This window comes from Pelecanus crispus, chromosome 1 (assembly GCF_030463565.1).
Source record: "Pelecanus crispus isolate bPelCri1 chromosome 1, bPelCri1.pri, whole genome shotgun sequence".
Taxonomy (NCBI): domain Eukaryota; kingdom Metazoa; phylum Chordata; class Aves; order Pelecaniformes; family Pelecanidae; genus Pelecanus; species Pelecanus crispus.
Window position 1 is genome coordinate 206505247 of NC_134643.1, and position 22116 is coordinate 206527362.

Sequence of the window (22116 nt, forward strand, 5' to 3'; positions counted from 1 at the left end):
AGATCTGGTGAAGAACATCTTTTTGGGAGGTTAAGGGCTTGATGCCCTCAGGTAATGTACACCTTTGCACAGGAACAGGAAAAATTGTTCATTCTTTCAGTCCAAGATTGCTCTTGGAGGAGCAATTAGTTTTGTCAGAGAAGCTGAGTATGGCAGGAAGGAGACAATGCGAGGATAATTAGAGGCAGTGGACATAGAAGCCCAGTATACTGAAGACTGCTACAAGTTAAATGAGAAGATGTTAGTGGGAATTTTGAGGTAAAGTGTATTTATGCTTTTAGATTGGTCTCCTCCGTTATCTTTACTGAACAAATATTTCTGTTCTATTTCTGTTTGACAGACCTAATACAGTGTTTCCTCTGGGGCTTAATAAGATCAGAATTCTTTAGAAAATCTGAATATAAAATTAAAGCCAGGCAGAGCCAAATGTTTTTTTGCGGTTTGCTTCATCAGATTATTTGAAATCAGGGGAGAAAGCTTTTTTCCCTGGGGAAAAAAAGACAATTCTAGAAAAGAGTATCTTCATTTTTTTGAAAGAGACTATTGATCTTCTTTGTCTGGATTTTTTTTTTCTTCCAAACTCTTTAGAATGTGGGGAGTTTGAAGTCACAGGGTCAAGAAACGGCTTATCTTTGCTTCTCTTATTCAGTCTCCAAAGTTCACCCTGTAGACTGACGGTGGTGTTCTAGTTGGTACACGAGACTTTCTTTTCTGCTAGTAGGGAAGACTGATGGACATCGCGTCAGTAATTTATTATTAAATGTACTATTGACAGCATTTAATTTTTTTCTAACTTGCAAATCAACCAAACCATTTTTGGCCACCGCAATAAGGCATGATTAACATCTGTTTTTAAGCTCTTCTATGATTTCTCATTACTTTAGTTCTCTCTGATCTTTTAGGGGAGTTCTCAGACTTTTCATGATCCTGTTCCTCTTTCAATTACTGTCTTATCTTCTGAATAAAGTCAATGTTTCAAATTAGGCTTATGTAACTTTATTCACTCCGGTACTCTCAGAAACTAGCCAAAACTAGATTGCTCCAGTAGTCTTTTTGTGTGGCAAAAATAGGATAAACCTTTCTTAGCTTAAAATACAGGAACATTCTGCTATCACTTACATACCCTTGGAGCCCCTGCTGTAAGAAAACTTCCCAAACGTCAGTTAATTGCTATGTGACAGATGTTAATGATGTATAAACAAGTCAGACTCGGCAGGGGCTGTTACTGGTTTGCTCAGAGTTTCTGTATGTGCTAATAACAGAATGAGATAATCTTAGAAGTAGAAAGAAACTCCTGGCTAATTTAAAGGTAAAAGCGAGAATGATGTGGACCATCAACTGAAGGAAAGCAAGTCACCCACTGAAAGCAACTTCGATTAAGCATGAGAAGGAAGAAAGAAAGAAAAGCTAGAGATTGCAATAATGCCTGAACCTTGAGAGTTATGGAAATAATGAAGTAGGGCTGCACAGGATCAGTAAAACGCCCAAAAGCAGTAGGCAGAGTCTTCTGTAGAAAAACTCCCAAACATGGTGATTAGAATGTCCTTATCTTTTCACAGTGGCAATTGGAAAAAGTAATGTCATCTGCATTAAAATGGCCTTCCTAAAATTTTCATGTAAGGTTGTACTTCAGAACCTTATAAAGGGAAAAGGTTCCTTCTGGAAATTCTGACATGACACGATCAGCTTATTTCATCTCCGAATAGCAATTCCCTTTATCACGAGTCATTCTTGTAATCTCTGGGAATCTAAAATATCTGAAGTGCTACAGTACTGCACCTATGCCAAGAGTCTCTTCCCCGAAAATAGTACTTTTTTTTTTTTTTTCCTTATGCGGATTCACTAATCACTAATGGGAATTAGTTGTAATTATTACAGTTCTGCTGGAAAAGGAAGTGATGCATTAGGTTCTACTAGAATAGACATCTGGTAATTCAGTTCATCCTTGTAATAAAACTACCTGCAAAATGGGTGTTTCTTTGGTGAGTGTTTATTCACCCTTTTATTTCAGTGGGTGATGTCAGGAGAGTTTGGGAGGATGAGGAACAGATGGATAATATCAACAGTTGCAAAAATACAAGTATCTTGAGTAAAGCCATACAATATTAGCAAGTGGATCCAAAACAATCTTGTGCACTTTCTTTTGTTTAGACTTGTCATGTGTTTTAGAAGTTCCACTTACCCACATTCAACACAGGCGGTAATTAGTTTACCAAAGCATTTCCAAAGTTCTAGTAAAGAGGGTGATTTCATCCCTTTTTGTTCTCTTATACAAATGTATTTGTTGTTTCTTCAAGAAAAGTCTGCTTCAAAGCAGAGGTGAATAGGAGCTAGAGCTGTAACTCACCCAGGTCACCCCATGCAGTAACTGAACACCATCTAGTGGGTGTTCACTTAATCCTTTCATTCCTAAGCAGAATTTATATTGGTTGTAATTTACAAACTAACTGTTCTGTAAACTCAGTAGCAATGCCCTCAGACATCTAGTCACTGTAAATTGCATGTTCATGAATGGGGCTTATGTTCTGGAAGATAAGCATAATAAGGTTCTGAGACAAAATGTCCCAAGCCTTGAGCTTAAACACAGAGCTCTCATTAATGAAATTACCAACATAGAATTGTTTCCTTTCAATAAAATGCCCAAATTTGCTGTTAAATCTAGTACTTAGTGCTCTCGTGTCTTGACAAATAAGGCAAAAATACTGTCTCTTCCTTCATAGGTCATTGGTGAGAACTGAAGCCAGGATACAGTCTTATACTGTATGAGAATGTTGTAGCCTTTGATATAAGTAAGGGGGGAAAAATCCTAAAACTCGATATGAAACCTACCAACTACTGCTTGTATTTGGTGTTAGTGTAGGTTACAAAAGCACCTAAACTGATACTTTCCTATTGGTTGGTCAGGTGACTGTATTAAATTAGAGAGGTGTCTTGTATTCATAGCCCTTCTAGAAACGAATGTCTGCAAGCATATTCAAAACCTAGCTGGACATGGTCTTGGGCAACCTGCCCTGACTGACCCTGCTTTGAGCTTTTTCCAGTTGTTACCGTGAGAAGATAAGGGCATTCTAATTACCACGATGATCTCCAGAGCTCCCTTCCAACTTCAGATATTCTGTGAATGCGGCAATTTGTCTTAACCATGGGGGAGCCCCACTTCATGGGTCTTCCCACAAGCTTCTCTGAAACTCCTGAGACCGTCTTTTGCAATCACCAAAAAGGTGTTGTTTGTGCTATATTCATAGAATCATAGAATGCTTTGGGTTGGAAGGGATCTTTAGAGGTCATCTAGCCCAACCCCCCTGCCATGAGCAGGGACAGCTTTAACCAGACCAGGTTGCTCAGAGCCCCATCCAACCTGACCTTGAATGCTTCTAGGGATGGGGCCTCCACTACCTCTCTGGACAAAGTGTTCCAGTGCTTCACCACCCTCATTGTAAAACATTTCTTCCTTATATCTAGTCTAAATCTATCCTCCTTTAGTTTAAAACCATTACTCCTTGTCCTGTCACAACAGGCCTTGCTTAAAAAGATTGTCCCCATCTTTCCTGTAGGCCCCTATACTTTAAGTACTGAAAGGCCGCATAAGGTCTTCCTGCAGCCTTCTCTTCTCCAGCCTGAACAACCCCAACTCTCTCAGCCTGGCCTCATAGGAGAGGTGCTCCAGCCCTCGGATCATTTTTGTGGCCCTCTTCTGGACCCGCTCCAACAGATCCATGTCCTTCTTGTGCTGAGGGCCCCAGAGCTGGGCGCAGCACTCCAGGTGAGGTCTCACCAGAGCAGAGCAGAGGGGCAGAATCACCTCCCTCGACCTGCTGGCCACGCTGCTTTTGATGCAGCCCAGGACATGGTTGGCTTTCTGGGCTGCAAGTGCACACTGCCGGCTCATGTCCAGCTTTTCATCCACCAGTACCCCCAAGTCCTTCTCCCTAGAATTCCCTAGAATTGTTACTACTGGGAAGAAAATAAGAACAATAAGATGTTGGAAAGGATGTGTTTAGTCTGTGGAGGATGTAGGGCAGCTCTAAAGAAGTCAAATTCTAGACATTAGATGGAAGGACAGGGCACTAGGAGAATGAAACAGGAGCAACAATTACCACTATCATTAGAATAGTCCAGCAATAGAAATCAGGCATCCTGCTGATGAGATTTCCAGATTTCACAATAGCAGTGCAGAAGGACATCAGCCATCTCTCTCTCTCTTCCCCCCCCCCCCCCCCCCCCCCCCCCCCCCCAGCTCCTTCTCCTTCCAAAGGTCTGACTAGGGTTTGCTGGGATACGATGAACGAAAGCTTCCCAAACTCATACTTCTAGCAAAATTCCATTGTACTTTTCCAGTCAACTGCCACCTCTTGGAACATTGTTTTTCAATTTTTAAGAACTTTTACTGCATGTTGCTGTTGGAAGTAAATTAATCTTTAAAAGAAAAATACTGTTTTAACAAAAAAGAAAGCATTAATGATGGTGTAAATAATTTTGATATGTGATAGGGTGAAACAGGAAGAAAAGTAAGCTACTATATAAACTGGATCTAAATAGCTTTTTATATTTACAGGACTCTTGAGAACCCACTCAATTTATGTGAAATGTCAGTGCTCCTGGTTACTTACCCACTGCAGTAATTTAAATTGGCTTGATGCACTAATATGTCAGCTATTTAGTGCTTGAACACAAGTGCTATAAATGCCCTACATCTGAACAGAATTATGGTAACAGCACTGCATTTTTCAAGCTGATACCATGAATAACTTCCATTTTTTCACAAAATATTTCCAGTTTGAATTTTTAAATTGTATCAAGTTATTACATTTTATTTTTTTCTATTCCACTAGGAATAAGCAGTATCAACAGTACGCTGAAGTTTGTACTTGGATGAGTAAGTTTAAGAAAAAGCAAACTATTTTATTAAAAAAGCAGTTGAATTGATGTCACTATTGTCTTTTGAACTCCAAACTACAGTTTAGTATTAATACTGTCCTTTGAATGTGCGAACATGTGTTTGTGTGCACATAAACTGATGAGATAATGCATGAGCAAAAGTCTGTTGGGAGCTGTAGGACAAAGCAGGTGACCCCCGTGGTTGTTTCTGGCCTTGTTGTCTGTAATTCTTGCATGTTGGAGTGTTCATTACATATCAAAGTCTGATAAATAAACCATACAGTTACTTCATATAATTTGACGTTGTTTAATTTTATGTCATTTGATACGATTTGCAGTTCCTGCTTAGGGGGGATAAATTGCATCAAAGCAAGAAGGTGAAAAAGATAGTCCTCTCTGACACATGCCTTCTTTTTCCTTATTCAAGGGTTGGTCAGGTAGCTTTATGCTAGTGATAAATTCCCACACAAAGGATGAATTCTTCACCTGGCATCTCAGTTATGTTTGCCAGCAAGTGAATCCAATTTGTAGTAATTAATGGTCTTTAATATTCTTGCACGTAGTCTTTAACTGTATTATATTTTTTACATTTTGTAAGATGCATGTGAAACGTAACAGTTTGTCATGGTAGGGAAGATCTTCAGATATATGGAAGAATACAAATCATAAAGGAAGTGGCAGAATGAGATACGATAGGGATAGTTGCTACAGCGGTGATGTTGGCATTATATTGAGCATATAAGCTTAAATCAAGTCTTACACAGTGAGGTAAGAATCAATTTCTGGTGCTGTTAAGGTGTTGACCTTTTCTTCCTTCATTTTGATTGTGGGACGATTAATTTGCACACATTTTCGTTCTGAATCCAAATTAATCTCTGCTTACAATTAAGATGCAATTTGCTCAAGTTGTGCATGCAGTTAGATTTTTAACTGTGTCATTTCATTGTTGTTGTTCTTATCCTACTTTATTTGGTCTTCTAATTTTTGTTACTTATCTTCTCTAGCCATAAAGTAGATGACAGAGCCCTTAGGCCAGGGATCATGAGTTCTAACACTTTCTAGTAGAGGAACAGAATTAAACCACTAGTGCTACGAGGCTATAATAATAGTTTATCTTCTTCATCTGTTATTAGTACCTTAACCTAGTATGTGCTCCAGCACTATAGTATTTTAAAAAAACTAGTCTTTGTTAGTAATAAGAGATGACAACATAAAGCATAGCGATGATACAGAAATCATCTCTCTTCTTTATTTCAGGGTAGGATCAAAGTTCATTAATTGAGTCTTCTTGAAGGCTTAGTCTAGCTTTTGTTCTCTTTGCTAGATGAGACTGACTAGCATCTCAAGCCTAATGCTAGGAATTTTTCTTGAGTTGAGGCTCTGTCTGCCTGGTCTTTGTGGAAGGTCCATGGTTTTGTGCAGATTCAGGAGATGCCATCCATCCCAAAAGTCTGAACTTCATAATGTTCTCTGTAGGTTGGCAGGAGTCAGTCTCCACCCTTCTGGTCTCAGAAGCTCTTTCCAGGTAATCTTAATTGTCCTTTATAATACTTTGTTGTTACAGTTATGCAGCCACTCTGCCTCTTGAACTGTAGTAAATTTTGCATAAGTCCAAGGCCTGTATTAGACACCTATCTTGAGCTGGAATAAATTGCTCCTTTGCTGTGTCTGTTTCTCTCCCTTGACTATAAAGGGAGCCTGGGGTCATTAGTCAGGATGAGGTTTGTAGACAGAGATAATATCTTTTATTAGACCAGCTGCTGTAAGTTGGAAAAATTAGACAAGCTTTTGGGCATATGAGCTGTTCTTCAGATCTGAAATAGGAACAGCAGATTTCAAAGTTAATTATAAACCCTTTTCTACATACGTCCTTCCACCATCATAGTTACAGCAAAGCAACATAAAGATCACTAACTCAGATTTAGGCATCTAATTTTTAGACATCTAAATGAAGCTGCAGGAACCAAGCATGAGGTGCTTATTTGGGAGTTTGAGAACTTGCATTTCACATGACACATTTTTCCTCTGGATGTTCCCTTCAGTCCTGAGCTCTGAGCCAGCCCAGAGGGCTGGCAGCCCTCCTGCTGGGGAGATGCTCATCTGTGATTGCGTTCTCTGCTTGGTTTCTTGCTGCTTGTGTGTTACACATGAAGTCTTCACTCGCATCACATGCTCCTTTTGCAGCCAAGGGCTGCCATTACACCTGTTAGACTTTTCTGGTGTTTTGGGTGAAACAATTTCTGTATGCTATATATCATTGCAGTGCAAGTCTTGTGGTAAGCTTGGAAGTTCGAACCCATTCTCAGCTTTTCCTATCTGCAGTTTGGATATGTTAGTAGAAAGAGAGCAGATCTGGGAGCAACTCACTTTCCCTGGGTAATACCTAAGGTAAAATTGTTCCCCTGCTCTCCCTGCCATCCCCACAGGCTCCTGCCACAGTCCCAGTGAGCACTGAGCTGCTCATGTGCTCTGTAGCGAGCACCATAAAATCTGCTTTTACACTGATGCCTTTGGTTATTTTGGAACTCCTGGCACCACTGGTTACTCAGTGCCGCTGTCTCTTTAACAGTTTTTGAAAACTGGCTTATCTTAATTTTTCAGTCTGTTTCAGTTTCCTAAAAGTCTGTGTCATCCTTTGATGTTTTTTCCCTACATCAGCATCCCACCCTTTTTACCCCAGGCTGCCTTACTCACAGAGAAACCTTCCGGTATTGACTTGCTCTGATGCAACTGCTCTTCTGAAATGGAGATTTGCCAGCACTGGCCTCGGCCCAAGACTGTATATTTCTTGTTTCCTCAGAGGAACGTTTGCTCTAAATACAGAAGGACAGATGCAAAGCTTGTTTTGTAAAGCATGTCAGAAGCTTCTATTATTGCAAATTGCCTTTTCCACTGGGCATACTTGGATTTTAATTCAGGTGGTTCAATTCACAAATTTGTATGATTGAAATGACTTTTATCAATTATCTTTCGATGGAGCAATGCACTAGTTCAGTAAAAGCTTTCTAGCTGAAGTGGATTCTTAATTCATTTGAATGGCATGCTCATTTATTATTCAGATACTGGTTTGCCAGGAGCTATCATAGGAATCTGACCACTTGGTTTGTCATGCTTTCAAAAAGCTTTAATTTTTTTTGCTGTCCTTGATTTATCTCCAATATCACCAATATTTCAAAAGGAGAACTAATTACTGGCTTGAATTTTTGCCCTTTACATTATTGGTTTCGTTAGCAGTAAGTACTTTATAAATGCATAGAAGAGCTTTAAAGAACTGAGAATGTAAATAAGGCAGGTAAACAAAGGACACCTTGTTGAGATAAGGTACTTGTCCAGTATCATTAAAAATATGAGAGAGAGAGCTGGGAGTGAAGTACAAGCTATTGAATTCCAATGATCTTCTATTTTAGGCTAATTTAAACAAAAATTTTAACAGGGTCTCCTCAAGGAAATCAATGTACGTGATTCTTATCTAACCCAGCTCGCCAGGGTGCAGGGACAGGATTCTCAGAGTTCAGCTTGCGTGAAAGCTGGCAGCCGGCTAAAAGGGAGAAATACAAATTCGTGTTCCCATGGCAGGCAAGACTTGCAGGGTGGGCTCTGCTGTAAAGGCCACAGCGTGAGCTGCGCACAGTGGGTTTGGGTTTTAAAATGCTCTGATCCTCAGATTACGACTGTGCTGAAATCCCATACAGCTTAAAAGGTTCTTTTCACTCACCATTTTGCAGAATCAGTTTGGCTGAGTTGTAACATACTTAATGCGGTTGCCTTCTTAAATTTTTCAGGGGGAAAAAAAAAAAATTGTTTCCTAATACCCCAGTATGAGTTTGAACTTGTCAAGCTTCAGCAAATAGCAGTGGTTGCCATCTAAAATTAAAAAACGGGGGGACAAAATTTTTTTTTTTTTTCCAACTTGTTTATCACTGTGTCTGTCTGAAATGAAGCTAAAAAGAGATCCTGGTCAAACCATCTCAGTGACTTTGCTGATAAAAAGGTCAGGAGTTTGTTGTACTCCTAGGAAAAGATTGCAATTTTATACTGTTCTCATTTGAAGTTAAGGTTGTGGAGAAAGATTGTTTCAGAAATTAGCTTTCATTTCCATATTACAAAAATAGAGCAGCCTTGCAGACATGTAAAATTATGCTTTCTTGCAGATAGTAGTAACTTCTCTACTCTTGCTTTGGCATTTGATTATTGTTGTTATAATGGTGACATTAGTTAGTGATTTTGTTCATTCTTTGGCTCTAAATGTCTGTTGTCAGATCTAAGCCTTTCCTTAGCTATACAGGTGTAAATGGGTGTTACTGAGTGCAAGTGGGTACTTGTTTAATTCAGCCCTTTCCTAATGTTAATCCTAACATTGATGTCGGGTCCATTCTACATCTTAGTGTAAAAAACTGATAGATGATGGAAATACATCTATTGTAAGAAATGTATGTGACAAATACCCAGGTTTGCCGAGGGCAAATCAAGGCTGACGTAGCTGCTCTTGGCAGTGTTTTCTTAATTACAGTTGTCAGCTAACTTTCTTGGCTAACAGCACAGAATTTGTTTGCTTCTAAGTAGACTTAGTATTCATTCAACTTAAAAAGCTAAAATGGCTTTTTGTCTGTGAAAGGTGTGTCTGTATCCTCATTGTTGTTTCATGGATCTGCTATAGATGGTGAAAATTAGGTGATAGCATCTGTAAAATATGTAGAGACCCTTGAAAATACTCATTGTCCTTTAAGCCAGAATTCCGTCACAGTCTTGGCAGGTCTGTACGAAAAAAGAAGTTGCTTTTCTTCTCATACATTCAAGTTCAAAACAATAAAAATTCCAAGTTTGTTTTTCTGGTACCAAAGTAAACCTGTTCCTACTACAAACAAGTTTTCTAGCATGTTAATTTGTTAATTTACCTGTTAGTAAGAATCTATCAAGGTAAAAGAATGAAACTATAGAAAAGTGCATTGTACAGATCTTTTACTTATTAGATTAAATTAGATTAAATAGTTGCTAATAATTATAGCCATTGCCTGTATTCCTCAGAGACTTATACCCTTATATATTCGTAGTCATGTGTCAGGAATGACAGCACTGAGATTTAGAGGCTTCCCACCCCCCCCACCCCCCGCCCCGTGTCCAAACTAGCTAAGAAAAGTGTTCATACCTTTGCAGTGCATTTTCTGCAAAGAGGAATTAACCTTCTTTTCCTAATTATGATAGACAAGGCCTTAAAAGACCAGGTTCCTCAGAGGGCTGCACATTTGATACGGTAGTGTGCAATATTAACAGAGCTTTCCTTGTTGGTATTTAAAGGGATCTCATTGTTAGGAAATGAATAAATGGAGAGAATAAGCACCAAGAGCTATATTAGTGTTCAAGGAATATTATGAGTGCTACAATAAAAGTAGCAAATGTTTCCAAGTGAAAACTGAGATTTGAGTCTTCACAGATTATTTTATATGGTGATAGTACCAATAGAATATAACTGGATTTAATTCTTTAAAAATATTCAAATAATTACTGGAAGAAACTCCTTCTGCACTTTAAATTGTTATGTTATGATAAGATTGTATTCTAATACTTTACACAAATGGCAATATGAAAAATAACACTAGTGTCCCAAATGTCAGCTTTTTTTAAAAAAAATCGTGGCCTACCAGTACACGTGCTTGCTGACATCTGTATGCCATTTTCATTTGATTAGGTTATTAAATATTTTTATTTTGAAGCCTGTTTGAGAAGAGCACCATTAAAAGGCTCCACATTTATTACTCTTCTGTATTTACTACTTAGAAAAGAAGAAATGTCTTTGTTTATCTGTCAATCTGTCCCTTTCCCTCCTGCCTTTTTTCCTCTTTTATTGTAGCAGCAGCCCCTCGTGCAGCCAGCTGGGATAGGGACCAACTCTCACCCACCTCATCCTGCCCCTCACCACGTCCTGGGGTGATGTGACTGTCCTCCTCCTCTTCTGCCACGCAGCAAAGGCTTCCTCTCCTCCACTAGTCCTTTCACCCATGCCAAGATTCCCCAGTCGAGGGTAGCATGAGCACCTCTGTATCGATGTTGTTACTGTCTTTTAATCTCTGAAACAGGCCAGTCAGCATGTCAACATCTTAAACGTCCTCTGGAGGGTGGCCATAGCTGAATGCAAGAGGGCAGATGTTGGTGGCTGCAGCAGCCATTTGCATGAGCTCTAGGCCGTTGCAGTTGTGACTGCAGGCTGGTGAAAAGAGGGTCCATGTGTCTGCAACAGATTTTCCTTCCCTTTCTTCATTTTTATCCCAGTAGGGTAATTCTCACTGGGGATATGTTCCCTAAAACTGGGTAGCTGAAGTGTTTCAGTGTTACTGTGCTGAATACAACATGGAGAAAGAACCAAGTGTAGAGCCTCACAAACTTGGCCACTAGCGTCTCAGCTGTAGTTCCCAGTGCTTTCTCCTTACCTTGCATCAATTATTCATGCCTTCACTGTTCCAGCTCACAGAGTTCAGCTTGTCTCCCTTCATCATCTTCCTGGATGGTGGCAAAAGGCTACTGCCTAGTACACTGCTGCAGTAGCAGTTGCTGTCCCAAATGTGATGCTTTTGGGGCCACCAGGAGAAAGGAATGAGCGGAGCCGCTGTTGACCAAATAAGAGTGCGTGGCTGGCTTCAAAACAGACAACTACGGAGAGCATTTACAGTGAAAATCACTGCAGGGTGGTTTTCCCTTTTTTTCTTTCATACACTGTTTTTCGCAGACCTACAGCCTGACTCATTCCCTCTTGTAAGGCTTCTCACCATGTGAGTCTCCCAGAGCCGAAAGAGCTGCTGTAGTTTAATTCCACGTTGAAATGCGCTGTACGGAGAAGGTGACATTTCAAAGCTGAGATCTGAATCACTTAATTTGCTAAATAGCCATTCATTAAAATACACTGCAGCAGTGAACAGCGTTGAACTGTGGTGTTACATTGCCTGCTCAGGAGACAGCCTTGCTGGATATAGGGGTTTTTACCTGCTCTCCCAGACTGTTATTAGCCTGACTTCTTTCATCTCAAATGAGGCAAAGTAGAGGATTCCATACTTCTTCTGAGCTAGAAGGTATCTATCTGTGTAGCTTTATATATGTGTGTGTATGTGTGTAAATATATGTACACACGCTGCACAAAAATGTATTCATCCACAGTAACAGGTGGTGCTGGCAACACCTGTTGCTGGGGTCACTCAATGCTCCAGTATTAAAACCCTAATTTTAGTTGCTTATAACTTTTGTCAAACTTAAACATTTGGGTTGCAATGTTATGTGCCAGGTGTCTGCCTCAGGCTGATTTGGGGGAGGGGGGATGGGGAGAGGAATTTATCAGCAAAACTGTTACTGCCGGTTCAGGGAGCAGAGGCCAGGGCACTGGTTTGCCTGTGCTGAAAAACAAACTATTGCTGGTTGAGGTGTCCCAGCAGCTTCCTTCGTCCGAAGCCAAAATTTGCCAGTGGAGACCCTCTGCAGCTGGGCATGTCTTTTGCCAGCGTTATGGAAATTCTCTGGTTTTACTGAGAATGCACCTCTGTCTGGCTAAATTATGGGCCTGTGAAAATGCTTGGTAGAAGTGTGTTGACAGCTGCCCACCAGGCTGTCTCCATCACGTCCGTTTCCAAACAGCCGTGCTGCGCTGGTGACCCTTCGGATGCAAGACGCCCATGAAGCAGCAGGAGTAAGCCTTGGAGTCTGAGCATGGAGCAAAGCAGGCTGCTGTACACAGGGGCACCGGTCCTCAGGGCAAATGCAAGCAGCTCGGCTTGTGCTTACACAGTGTGAATAAATAGGAGGGAATGGCTGGCTGGAGTCCAGAGGAACTGGTGGTGAAGGAAGGGAGCAATGGCCTGAGAGTGGTAAGAGTGAAGGACGTGGGGTTTTAAGAACTGTATGAGAAGAAATGCTGAAGAGACAGGGTGGTGTGATAGGGCAGATAGACCGAGAAAGGATGGAGCACAGCTCCTGCCAGGCCATGACTGCAGGATTTCTGTGGTCCCTGCCTAACCAGCTGAAACATTCCCATTGCTCCTCAAACGGGCGATTTACACAGGAATACAACCTATACTGCTGCCACTGGCTCCCCTATTTGAGTGTACAAACTCGAACCTAATAAACACTTAGGAGCTTGCATGGTTTCATCTGATGCTGTTTCAGGAGGCAGAGTTGTTGAATTTACTTCTGCTTGATAGAAACATCAACATTTTCATTCTTTTTTCTCTTTTTTAGTATTTCTTAGCTTTTGCATACTCAACCTGTATTTGAAGGATTATTATGTGTGCATGCAAATCCCTTTGTAAATACTCCAGTTGTTTCTTAGTGTATAATCTTGCTTTGGAATCCGTACTACATTTGTAGCTCACAGTATGCAAAATCACACTAGTAAGTTAGTCGTAGGTGCCAGAGTGGTCTGTGGTTTCATCTAGGCTGCAAGAACATTTGAACAGACTGCTCATATTATTTTTAAATGCTGTCCTTTCTTGATTGTTGTGGGAATTAGAAACAAACTGCCTGTTGCAAAATATTCTGTTTCATATTACTTAGCATTTTCCCATAAAAATCTGAAGAAATGCCACAGAACGTGATCAAAGTTTAAAGTCAGTTTGTTATTGAATGATGATATTTTTTTTTTATTATAGGTAAAGCCTCAGCCAAGAAACTGACAAAAAAGGTGAGCAAAATGTTCCTTTCATTCTTCAAAAGAACTTGCATTCTTTCTGTTACTCAACTGAATAGACTTCTCTTCCAAAACTGGCTTTATATTTTCTTGTTTGTATCTTTAAAGGAGGTAGATGCTGCACTGCTGTGTGTTGCCAAAACTAAACCAGGACCGACCTTTTTTAGAGAGCTTGGTGATAAAGGTAATGAGCACTTTTGATACTGAAAAATACATCTTGCTTTTTATCTCATTATGTGGTATGAATTGAATGGGTTTTTTAAGGAAGGCTTCATGGATTTGACTTCATCCCCATCTAGCCAGTAGCTGCCTCCTTGGCAAACCTCTCAGTTATGCAAGAGAGAGTAAAGAGGCAGGGCTGGGAATTCTGAGGTGCAGGAGGAGACGTGAAAGAAATCAGAAAGCCTACTTGGAGAAGAGAAAGGGGCTAAAGGGATGACTTCAGCACAAAATGGACTTTTAAAAAGACTCGTTGTTAATAAGCTGCTGTTTCACCATATAACTTAAATGCATGGAAACTAAGAATAAAAATAAAATTTGTATCTAGTTACGTAAAGTGGCATCCGTGATTCCAAGAGCAGTCAGTTGAACTTATTTCTCCCTCTTCAGGAGCTCGGTGGCCCTTTACAGCATCCATGTGCTTTGTTTTCTTTTCACCCAACATTTCCACCTTATATCGGGCTACATAAAGAGAAAACTCTGAAAGCCAGGATATTGTTTGTATAACAACAGGGAATTAAAGAACACCAAATAAACACCTCGTTAGCATAAATTAATTGAAGGGAGAAAACAAACAAGAGGATCAAGGAAACCAAATAGATGAGTAATTAACCATTTCACCAGTAACAAAGACTGAAATCCCCAAACTAATGAGAAAGACTGACAGCATCTATTCACAAATTTTCTGTATCGTGGAGTACAGCCTGAATCCCTTATCCCATGGACATTTCTGGAAAATAAAGCTGCCTTTGCACTGCTTCAGTTCCTTGGCAGGCATAAGCCACGCTCTCTCCATGCACAGCAAATCCCCGGGCATGGCTGGCAGCTTCTGCAAGAGAGCAGCCCTCAACCTCAGCCTGCAGCATTTCGCCTGCCCTTTGGCCTCATGGCCTCTTCTGCATGCGGTTCATTTCTTGCATCCTTGTGCAGACATGGAGGGGTCTTCAGATGGGTGCCTTGCTTGTCAGTTCACTCCTGCAAGCCCCAGTATAACCCAGCAGCCCTGAAACATCTCTGCACAAGTTGAACAGTTTTTTTCCTATCCTAGCAAAGTCTGGATTTTGTATTGGATAGTCATTCCCTGCCTTTTCAAATTAGTAATCATCATCATCAGACTTTCCCAGGATTGAGTTTAAAGGTTCCCCATCTTTAATTCTTGGATATTCTTTCTCTCTCCCTACTTTTTTAGAGCTTTTCTTTTTCTAGTGGTTGACACTGCAAATCCCCAAAGCATTCTGCCTGGGAAAACTGGGAATCCACCAACAGAAAGTGAAAACCTAGCAAATCAGCCTCCTTTTTCCTGCTCATCTCCCAGCTGACTGCTTGGCAGAAAGTGGCTCAGTGATATGCTCAGCCTGGCATCTTTTGCATTCTACACAAGGCATTGCTTTCCCTTTGCTTAGGACTATGGGTCCATATACTCTGTCCTTCAAAGGTCAGGTAGGAGTTTGAGATGATGCAGGAACATTCAGCACAGTCATCCATACGTCTCCGCAACGCACAGAGGTTTTTATAGTTTTTGGTCATGATGCCTCTTTAGTGACTGATGCTTTTGCTTTGAGATACATTATTATTACATTTTAAAATGTAAATATTTATGTATTAAATACTGCTTTTACAAGTACCAGAGTAATGAATCTACACCTGTTCCACTGTTTAGCTGAGGTTATTTTAACTACCTTCAAATTGTTATTTAAATATCAAGTAAAGGGAAAACTCATCAGTCCAGTTTGTAAAACATAACGCTAGAGAATTCTGCCTTCTAGTGGGCAGTTTTAAAATTCATGTCATGTTCTGTGGGTATACTTATGATTTATTCGGCAATAATAATATTGTACTGTCAGCATTTGCTATAAAGTTTGAGGGTAAAGATTTCCAGGAAGGGATAGGGGAAGCTCATTTAGTGTTAGAAAATCACAGTATTTTACCAGTGCTAACGGCAAATACTTGGCTGCACAAATGCTGAGTCATTCAACAGTATGTGAAGCTTTTATCTTTTAAAGTTTGCTTGGACATTAATATAATTTTCTATGGTTTGGGTTTTTTTTAAAAAATTTGTTTCATTGCATCTTTTAATTTGAGCAACCTTGTAATGATTACTGGAGAATAAAAAGAAAATTACTAAAATATTTGATTTGCTTTATGAATAAGGTAAATTGGCATTCACTACAGCTAGTAAAAGGACAATAAAATTAAAAGAAGAATTTTTACAGAAATGAGTCCACAGGTTAAAAAATCTTATTTCAAATTATTTTAGTATAACCAGTCTGCCAGAAAATGTCAGACAGGCTGTGGATTTGCTTTAAGGCAGTGAGACAGATTTTAAAGTACAATCAAGAAATTTTTTTACATATTTTTATTATATTTACCTTTTTACCTGTTTCACTATAGTGACTTTTCAATCAGCTTACGATAAGATGACGAAAACGGAGTCTGTGTCTTGCCCCTGCCATTTCTTGCAAGGCTTTTCTTTCCAGCCCTCTGCAATTAGAGGGAATAGAGCCATCATGCTTCTCCCTTGAGCCAATAAGCAGGGTGTCTTTACATTGGTCTTTTCTTTACATCCTACTACCTGTATATAAATTTTGCAGATTCTTTCTGCACAGTTTTATAAGGTACAATGTTCCCTGTCTACCCATATAGCTAAAATTCTCCAGGTGCTTCAGCATTTTGTACCTCAATTATTAGATCTTTTTTTTCCTCTGACTTCAACAAACATGATCTGCCATGTTAATATCCTTTCAAATGCTTTGATAAAGATGTTTTTCTTATGACACACTCAAAGGAGTCATGTCTCTTTTGTATCCCAACACTGGGCTCTCCTTGTTCTGTTTTATCTAGCATAAGCTGCTTGTCTTCACCTTCCAGGTCTTCCCTGGACCATCCCTGTGCAGCACATCTCCAGGCAGCTGAGAGGCAGACTCCCACTTTTCCTTGGCCAGGGATGCTGGCCTTCCTTGCTTGCTGGTTAAATTTTCAGGCAGGAATCTCTGTACTGATACCGTTGCAGTACACAACTGGGAGGTGTTTTATATATAGAGTTGAAAAGTTACCTCCTTGTCCTTCTTCATATTCTTCCTTTAAGCATTCTTTTGCTGTGACCCACAAACAGAATTGGGAAGCAGGAATATTGATCACTGCCCATCACACTATTTGCTTGACTTCTTTTCCTCCCCTATTTGTTTCTGTCTGATTTTTTATCTTGTCTTATACTGAGGCGTATAAGCTAAAAAAATGACATAGGAGTTCTTTCTCTGTTTGGTTTCAAATTTGTGAAATCCTGGACACTTTGTCTAGGAACACAATTCCAAGTTTTACAGCAATGCAAATAATAATTTACATTCTTGCAACGGCAGTAACCCTAAAACTTGTAAGCAAAACTAAATATTTCAGATGAAAGTATTTTTTATTTCCACAGTGTATTGTATAACTGTAGTACTGTGCTGATTTACACATGATGCATGCTGGATAACAGGGTGAATAGCCCTATTTTGGTGGAGAGGAAAACTGAGATACGGAAACAGAGTGAGTTGGCAACAGGATCAACATTAGACCTGTCTTTAGCTAAGACTTGTTCTCAGCTTTTCAGACTCTTACATTCAGCAATTTAATATTTCTAAACTCTGGTACTTAAATTGTTAAGTCACTATCTGAGGTCAAATACAAATGGTGTTGGCTCTGCATAGTAATTTATCAGAAGTTAATTTTTTATCGCTGAAGCTTAAGTGGATTCCTTATCTATCAATTAACTAAATATAAATTATAAAAAAATAGTTTATCTTTGCACAGATAGGCATGTTTGAACGTCGTTATTTTAAGCAGTTTCAGCATTATACAATGTTTAGCTCACAAGTTAAATGTAGCTCAGTTATTTTGAAAAGTGATTTATAAAAAAGCCCTTTACATTTTTTTCTCCAAACATTATTGCAGGGCAGATGGTCCAGATTCTGTTGTTTAACCACCCTGGTTATACACTCTCTATCTTTAGCTCATGCGCTCTATTTTGACGCTATCACATCTTTGTGTTTGTTCAGGCTTTTCACTTAAGGCGGTATTTCAAAGGAAAACACTGGAATTTTCCTTCAAAAGGGGGGAAAATACTTTCACCTTGTAGAAAGGACATATTCCTATTTTAAAAAAAAATAGAAGCCTCTCTTGGCACGCGGCCCAGCAGTACTATCAGCACAATCTAGCAGCTTGGCAGCTTTGCATGTTGCCATGTTCCCCTTGAGAATTAGGGGGAAGCTGTTCTCCGCCTTCACAAGCCTGCCAAAGGATGGAGGACTTTGATCCTTCAGGGTAACGTTAGAGTAGTTCTCCTCCCAGGTACTAAATGTGACAAAGTGCATTTAATTTATTTGCCTTTTATATAAACATTGAATGTTTTTAGTGAGAATACAAAGATTTAGTGTAGGCCTTTTATTAATACCAAATAAACCTTACTTTCTTGATTAGACATGAACATTGATGAGTCTCTGGATAGGGAATTTTACCTTCAGAGCACTAAAAACAGAAGTAAAAGCTTTATTAAATAATAATGTGGCTTACTTTAATAACCTATGTAATACGATGTTAACCTACGTTTTTTATAAGATTTGATCTTTCAAGTCTTGCTATATTTTCTTTTTGCAAGTCATTTTTTAACTCTTTTATTTCAGGGTTGATATCTTATGCAGAGTACCTATTTTTGCTGACGATCCTTACGAGTAAGTATTATATATTTAAAATACATATGCATAAGTACTCAGCTACTAACAGCTTTCCAGGAACCTTTTCTGATATTTTTTAACTTCTAAATTTCTACATTATAGTTAAATGTAAAGAACTATTGTATATGGAGTGATAAAGCATTAATATAAATGGATATAGCTTTAACTGATTGCAACTTACTTCCATAGTGTCATTATTAGTCCATAGCAGTACTTAAAAAATCATGGTAATTCCTGCACCATGGGACCAATAAAGTCTTTCAAGACACTTAGAGAGGGAATACATTGGTTACAGGACCACATAATAAGAGGAAGAACAACAGTGGGGGAAGATAAATCATTTGTCTTCTGGATAGTAGTTTTAGTCATTTTGGACACTGAGATGTTAACATTATAGCTTGTGCAGTGGTGTAAAAAGTTGTGTCTGAAAGGTTGTTGCCTCTTACTCGTGTTCAGATATGCAAGGGATGATATACATAAACAACAGACTTGTGCAGTGTCCTTCTGTTTTACTTTTTAATCCTTTTTTTCCCCTCTCTGTTCCTTTTGACTTTATTTCCTCCAAGTATTTTGCATGTATTTCTGACCCCTCCTTTGCCTTCTTCCTTTTTCTCTATTAGACACTTTTTTGAAAAACTTTTTTGTTTGGTACATGCTCTATCTGCAAACAGCAAGCATTTTTGGATTGTGAGTGGAAGTGATCTTGGATTATCTGGGTTTCCTCACCCATACTTACTCTGTGCCGTGCTTGCCACCTCCCTGTGCTGTTCTGAAGAAGTGTAGGTGGTGCTGGAAAATACCGAGATTTCAGCTAAGATGCGTGCAATGAGCATTATGCAGTGAGACCCCTAGACTAGTAGTGAAGTAGTCCACATGCATGTCCGTGTAATAGTCCACATGCAGTCTTGTTTGACTGACTTACACAGGTCTAACAGTTTAAGCAAGGAACAAAACCAGGCATACTAGATCTCATGGTATCAGTGGATGGGGAAGGAGGCAGTCGTTCTTATCCCAATGGACTATAGACGCTGGAGCTTCACCACTTCCATGGGTGTGAGGCCCATGGCAAGGGCTTAAACAAACTGACAAATTTTCCTTGCTCTAGAAATCCACTCTGTCATGGTGTAGTAAGAACAAGTAGTGTTGATCTCCGGAGTCCGGTCTTCACAGACAATGACTGTCGGTACACACCGCTCGCACAGTTTAGGTAGGCCTTTTACAGCTTACATCATTTCTCAGCAGAACTGCATCACATCCTACTAAGAACTTCAACTAGTACACAATATTACTTAGTATCTATAAATTAATATAATCTGTTTATCGTACAAATGTACTGTTTCACCAGTAGTGACTGTCCAGTGCTACACACAACTTTAACATGAGTTATACCATATTTTCAAGTGCTTTTTAAAATCAAAAATAATACAAGAGGCTAGCCCAGTTAGAAAGCTGATTTAAAAATACTTGCTGTAACTCAGAGGGATTTTTTCTAAAAAAAAAAAAAAAGAGCACAACCACATTATAACTTCAGAAGAATACCTTAATTAAAGTTGCAGAAATAGGTGCCAAAGATTCTATTTCTTTAAAAATCGGTGGCAGCTGAAAGTAAATTCATGCTGATTTATTGGCTGAACCAGTTAGAAAATTGAAGCCGTATCAGAGCAAGTTGTTCCACTTCTCCAGACAATCAAGTAACATTTGTTACAGAATTTATATAGGAATGTATTGAACTGCAAAAACAAAGGCACGTTTTGATGCAGGATAAAAATGCAGTGCTAATGTCGCTGCTTTGGTTACACAGAGGGTTATTGTACCAATCAGTTTGAAAGCAAATGTCAATAAGTGTTAGTGCCTCTGTTTGAGTAACAAGTATCTCATGTCAGTCAGCCCCCAGTTACACAGCCTGTCTCTCTTGCTAGTGAGAATTAATGTGAAATTTCTTAAAGCAGCCATTAATATTTAAATGACTTCTTCTGAGTCACCAATAGAGCAACAGGGAAACAGGAGAAGAGTCACCAGGTTTCCAGAGTCCTGGTTCCAGGACACTGCTCACCAGGCCATGCTGCCTGTCATGCAAAAGCACCATCTGTAACAACACTGAACTTGAAAATGTAATTCTGCAGCAGACAAAGGCTTTATTTTGCCCCCTGTGATCCCCTTTTATGTGTGCCTTGTATCATCATTATGTTTTTTCTTCCAGTGCTGTACTGAATTTCATTTCCAGCAATTGGTTAATGGAGCTTCTGGCAAAGGAGCCCAGGAACTGAAATTGCCACCTTGACTCAAAGCTTCATATCAATTAGCCAGTCACACAAGTTGACAGCTTGGTCAACGTAGGAATGGTTGCAGGGGAAGCACCCAAGTCTAACCTGCACTCACAGCTAAGATGAAGCTCTTCTGTTCAGATTTTGGAATTTTGCCTGATTCTAATTAAATACAAACATATCTGAGGTAGTCTTTGAACTATGCTTATTTTACGAACACATACCTTTGGGGTTACATCATATCAGATAAGTATGTCATCTCTGAACAGTATAAGCAGCTTTAGGTCCTATATTTTCAGTAACAGCTTCTTATCTGAAAATTGCAATACAGATGGTATGAATTACTATTAAGTACATCAATTACTTTTATTCTCTAAATATGTTATAGGATAGGCTCTTCTTGCTTTTGTACTAGTAGCACAAATTAAGCGTGTGGCATTTCCACGGAAAGAAAGCCAGTTTTGATTGTTACAACCCAGTTGCTGGGGAAGGGCTCTGCTATGCAGATTGCAACGGTATTTATAAAATATCCCTGCATCACAAGGTGGCTCCACAGAGAACGTCAGTTGGCTGCTGAAGATACAGTTATTTCTAAAATATAAAAATAGTACTTTCTTTAACAATCTTGTTATCACTTAAAAGGAACGGGATATTTCTTTAACTTGTTCCCTTTGCAGAAGGATTCTCTGAAAAAAAAAAAAAGGCAAGACTTAAAACTTTACAGGATGGAGCTGGAAGAATATATTTCCAAAAGAAAAACTCTTATTTTAGAGATACTGCTTCACTGCCCTCATGAGTCCAACATTGTTCTTGGAAACATGAATATATTCTAGAGACGATAAGTCTGTGGCTTTCATATTAATGCCTGGCTTGACTGGTGTGGAATTAATTCACCTGCTCCAGAAATTACTGGGATAAGTGCTTGCTACTGCAGTGAACTGTAACTACATTTCAGTGGCATGCTGCTCCTGTGTGGGCTTACTAATGAGCAAGGCCACCTCCTGTAAGCAAAATAAGATCAGGAAATTGTGGGAAGGAGCTCAAAACACACTGTGTTTTTTATAGCGCCTGCAAGACTCAGAACTCATTACATTTTTTGTGTTGAAAAGAAACATCCACTCGGTGAAGGAAATGCAGGGTAAAATTGTATAAAATTCCTGAAAAAATCAGCTTGATGGGAGGCATACAAAACATGCTTTTGTCCAAGAAGGCCAGAAAGAGTGGTTTATTACTCCTCAGTAACATTTGAGTACATTGTTTAGGGAGGGAGGGAGAAGGGGAGAAAAAAAAGGCCTGGGGCTAACACAGCAGGAGCAGAGCGAGCTGGCCACAATTACAAGATCAGTCTGTTTGCTAGGGAAGACTGCAAATACTGGCATAC

General features: G+C 39.4%; 1 protein-coding gene across 1 annotated transcript in view; it reads left to right on the forward strand.

Moving 5' to 3' along the window:
- The window catches only part of MICU2 (mitochondrial calcium uptake 2), a gene marked incomplete at its 5' end in the record, with an annotated part of 150874 nt that overhangs the window by 96388 nt on the left and 32370 nt on the right, over positions 1–22116 (forward strand). The window contains 3 exons of the mRNA XM_075720594.1: positions 13506–13537; positions 13652–13727; positions 18421–18468. Of these exons, the coding sequence (XP_075576709.1) occupies positions 13506–13537; positions 13652–13727; positions 18421–18468 (156 nt within the window). The remainder of the gene's footprint in view (positions 1–13505; positions 13538–13651; positions 13728–18420; positions 18469–22116) is intronic.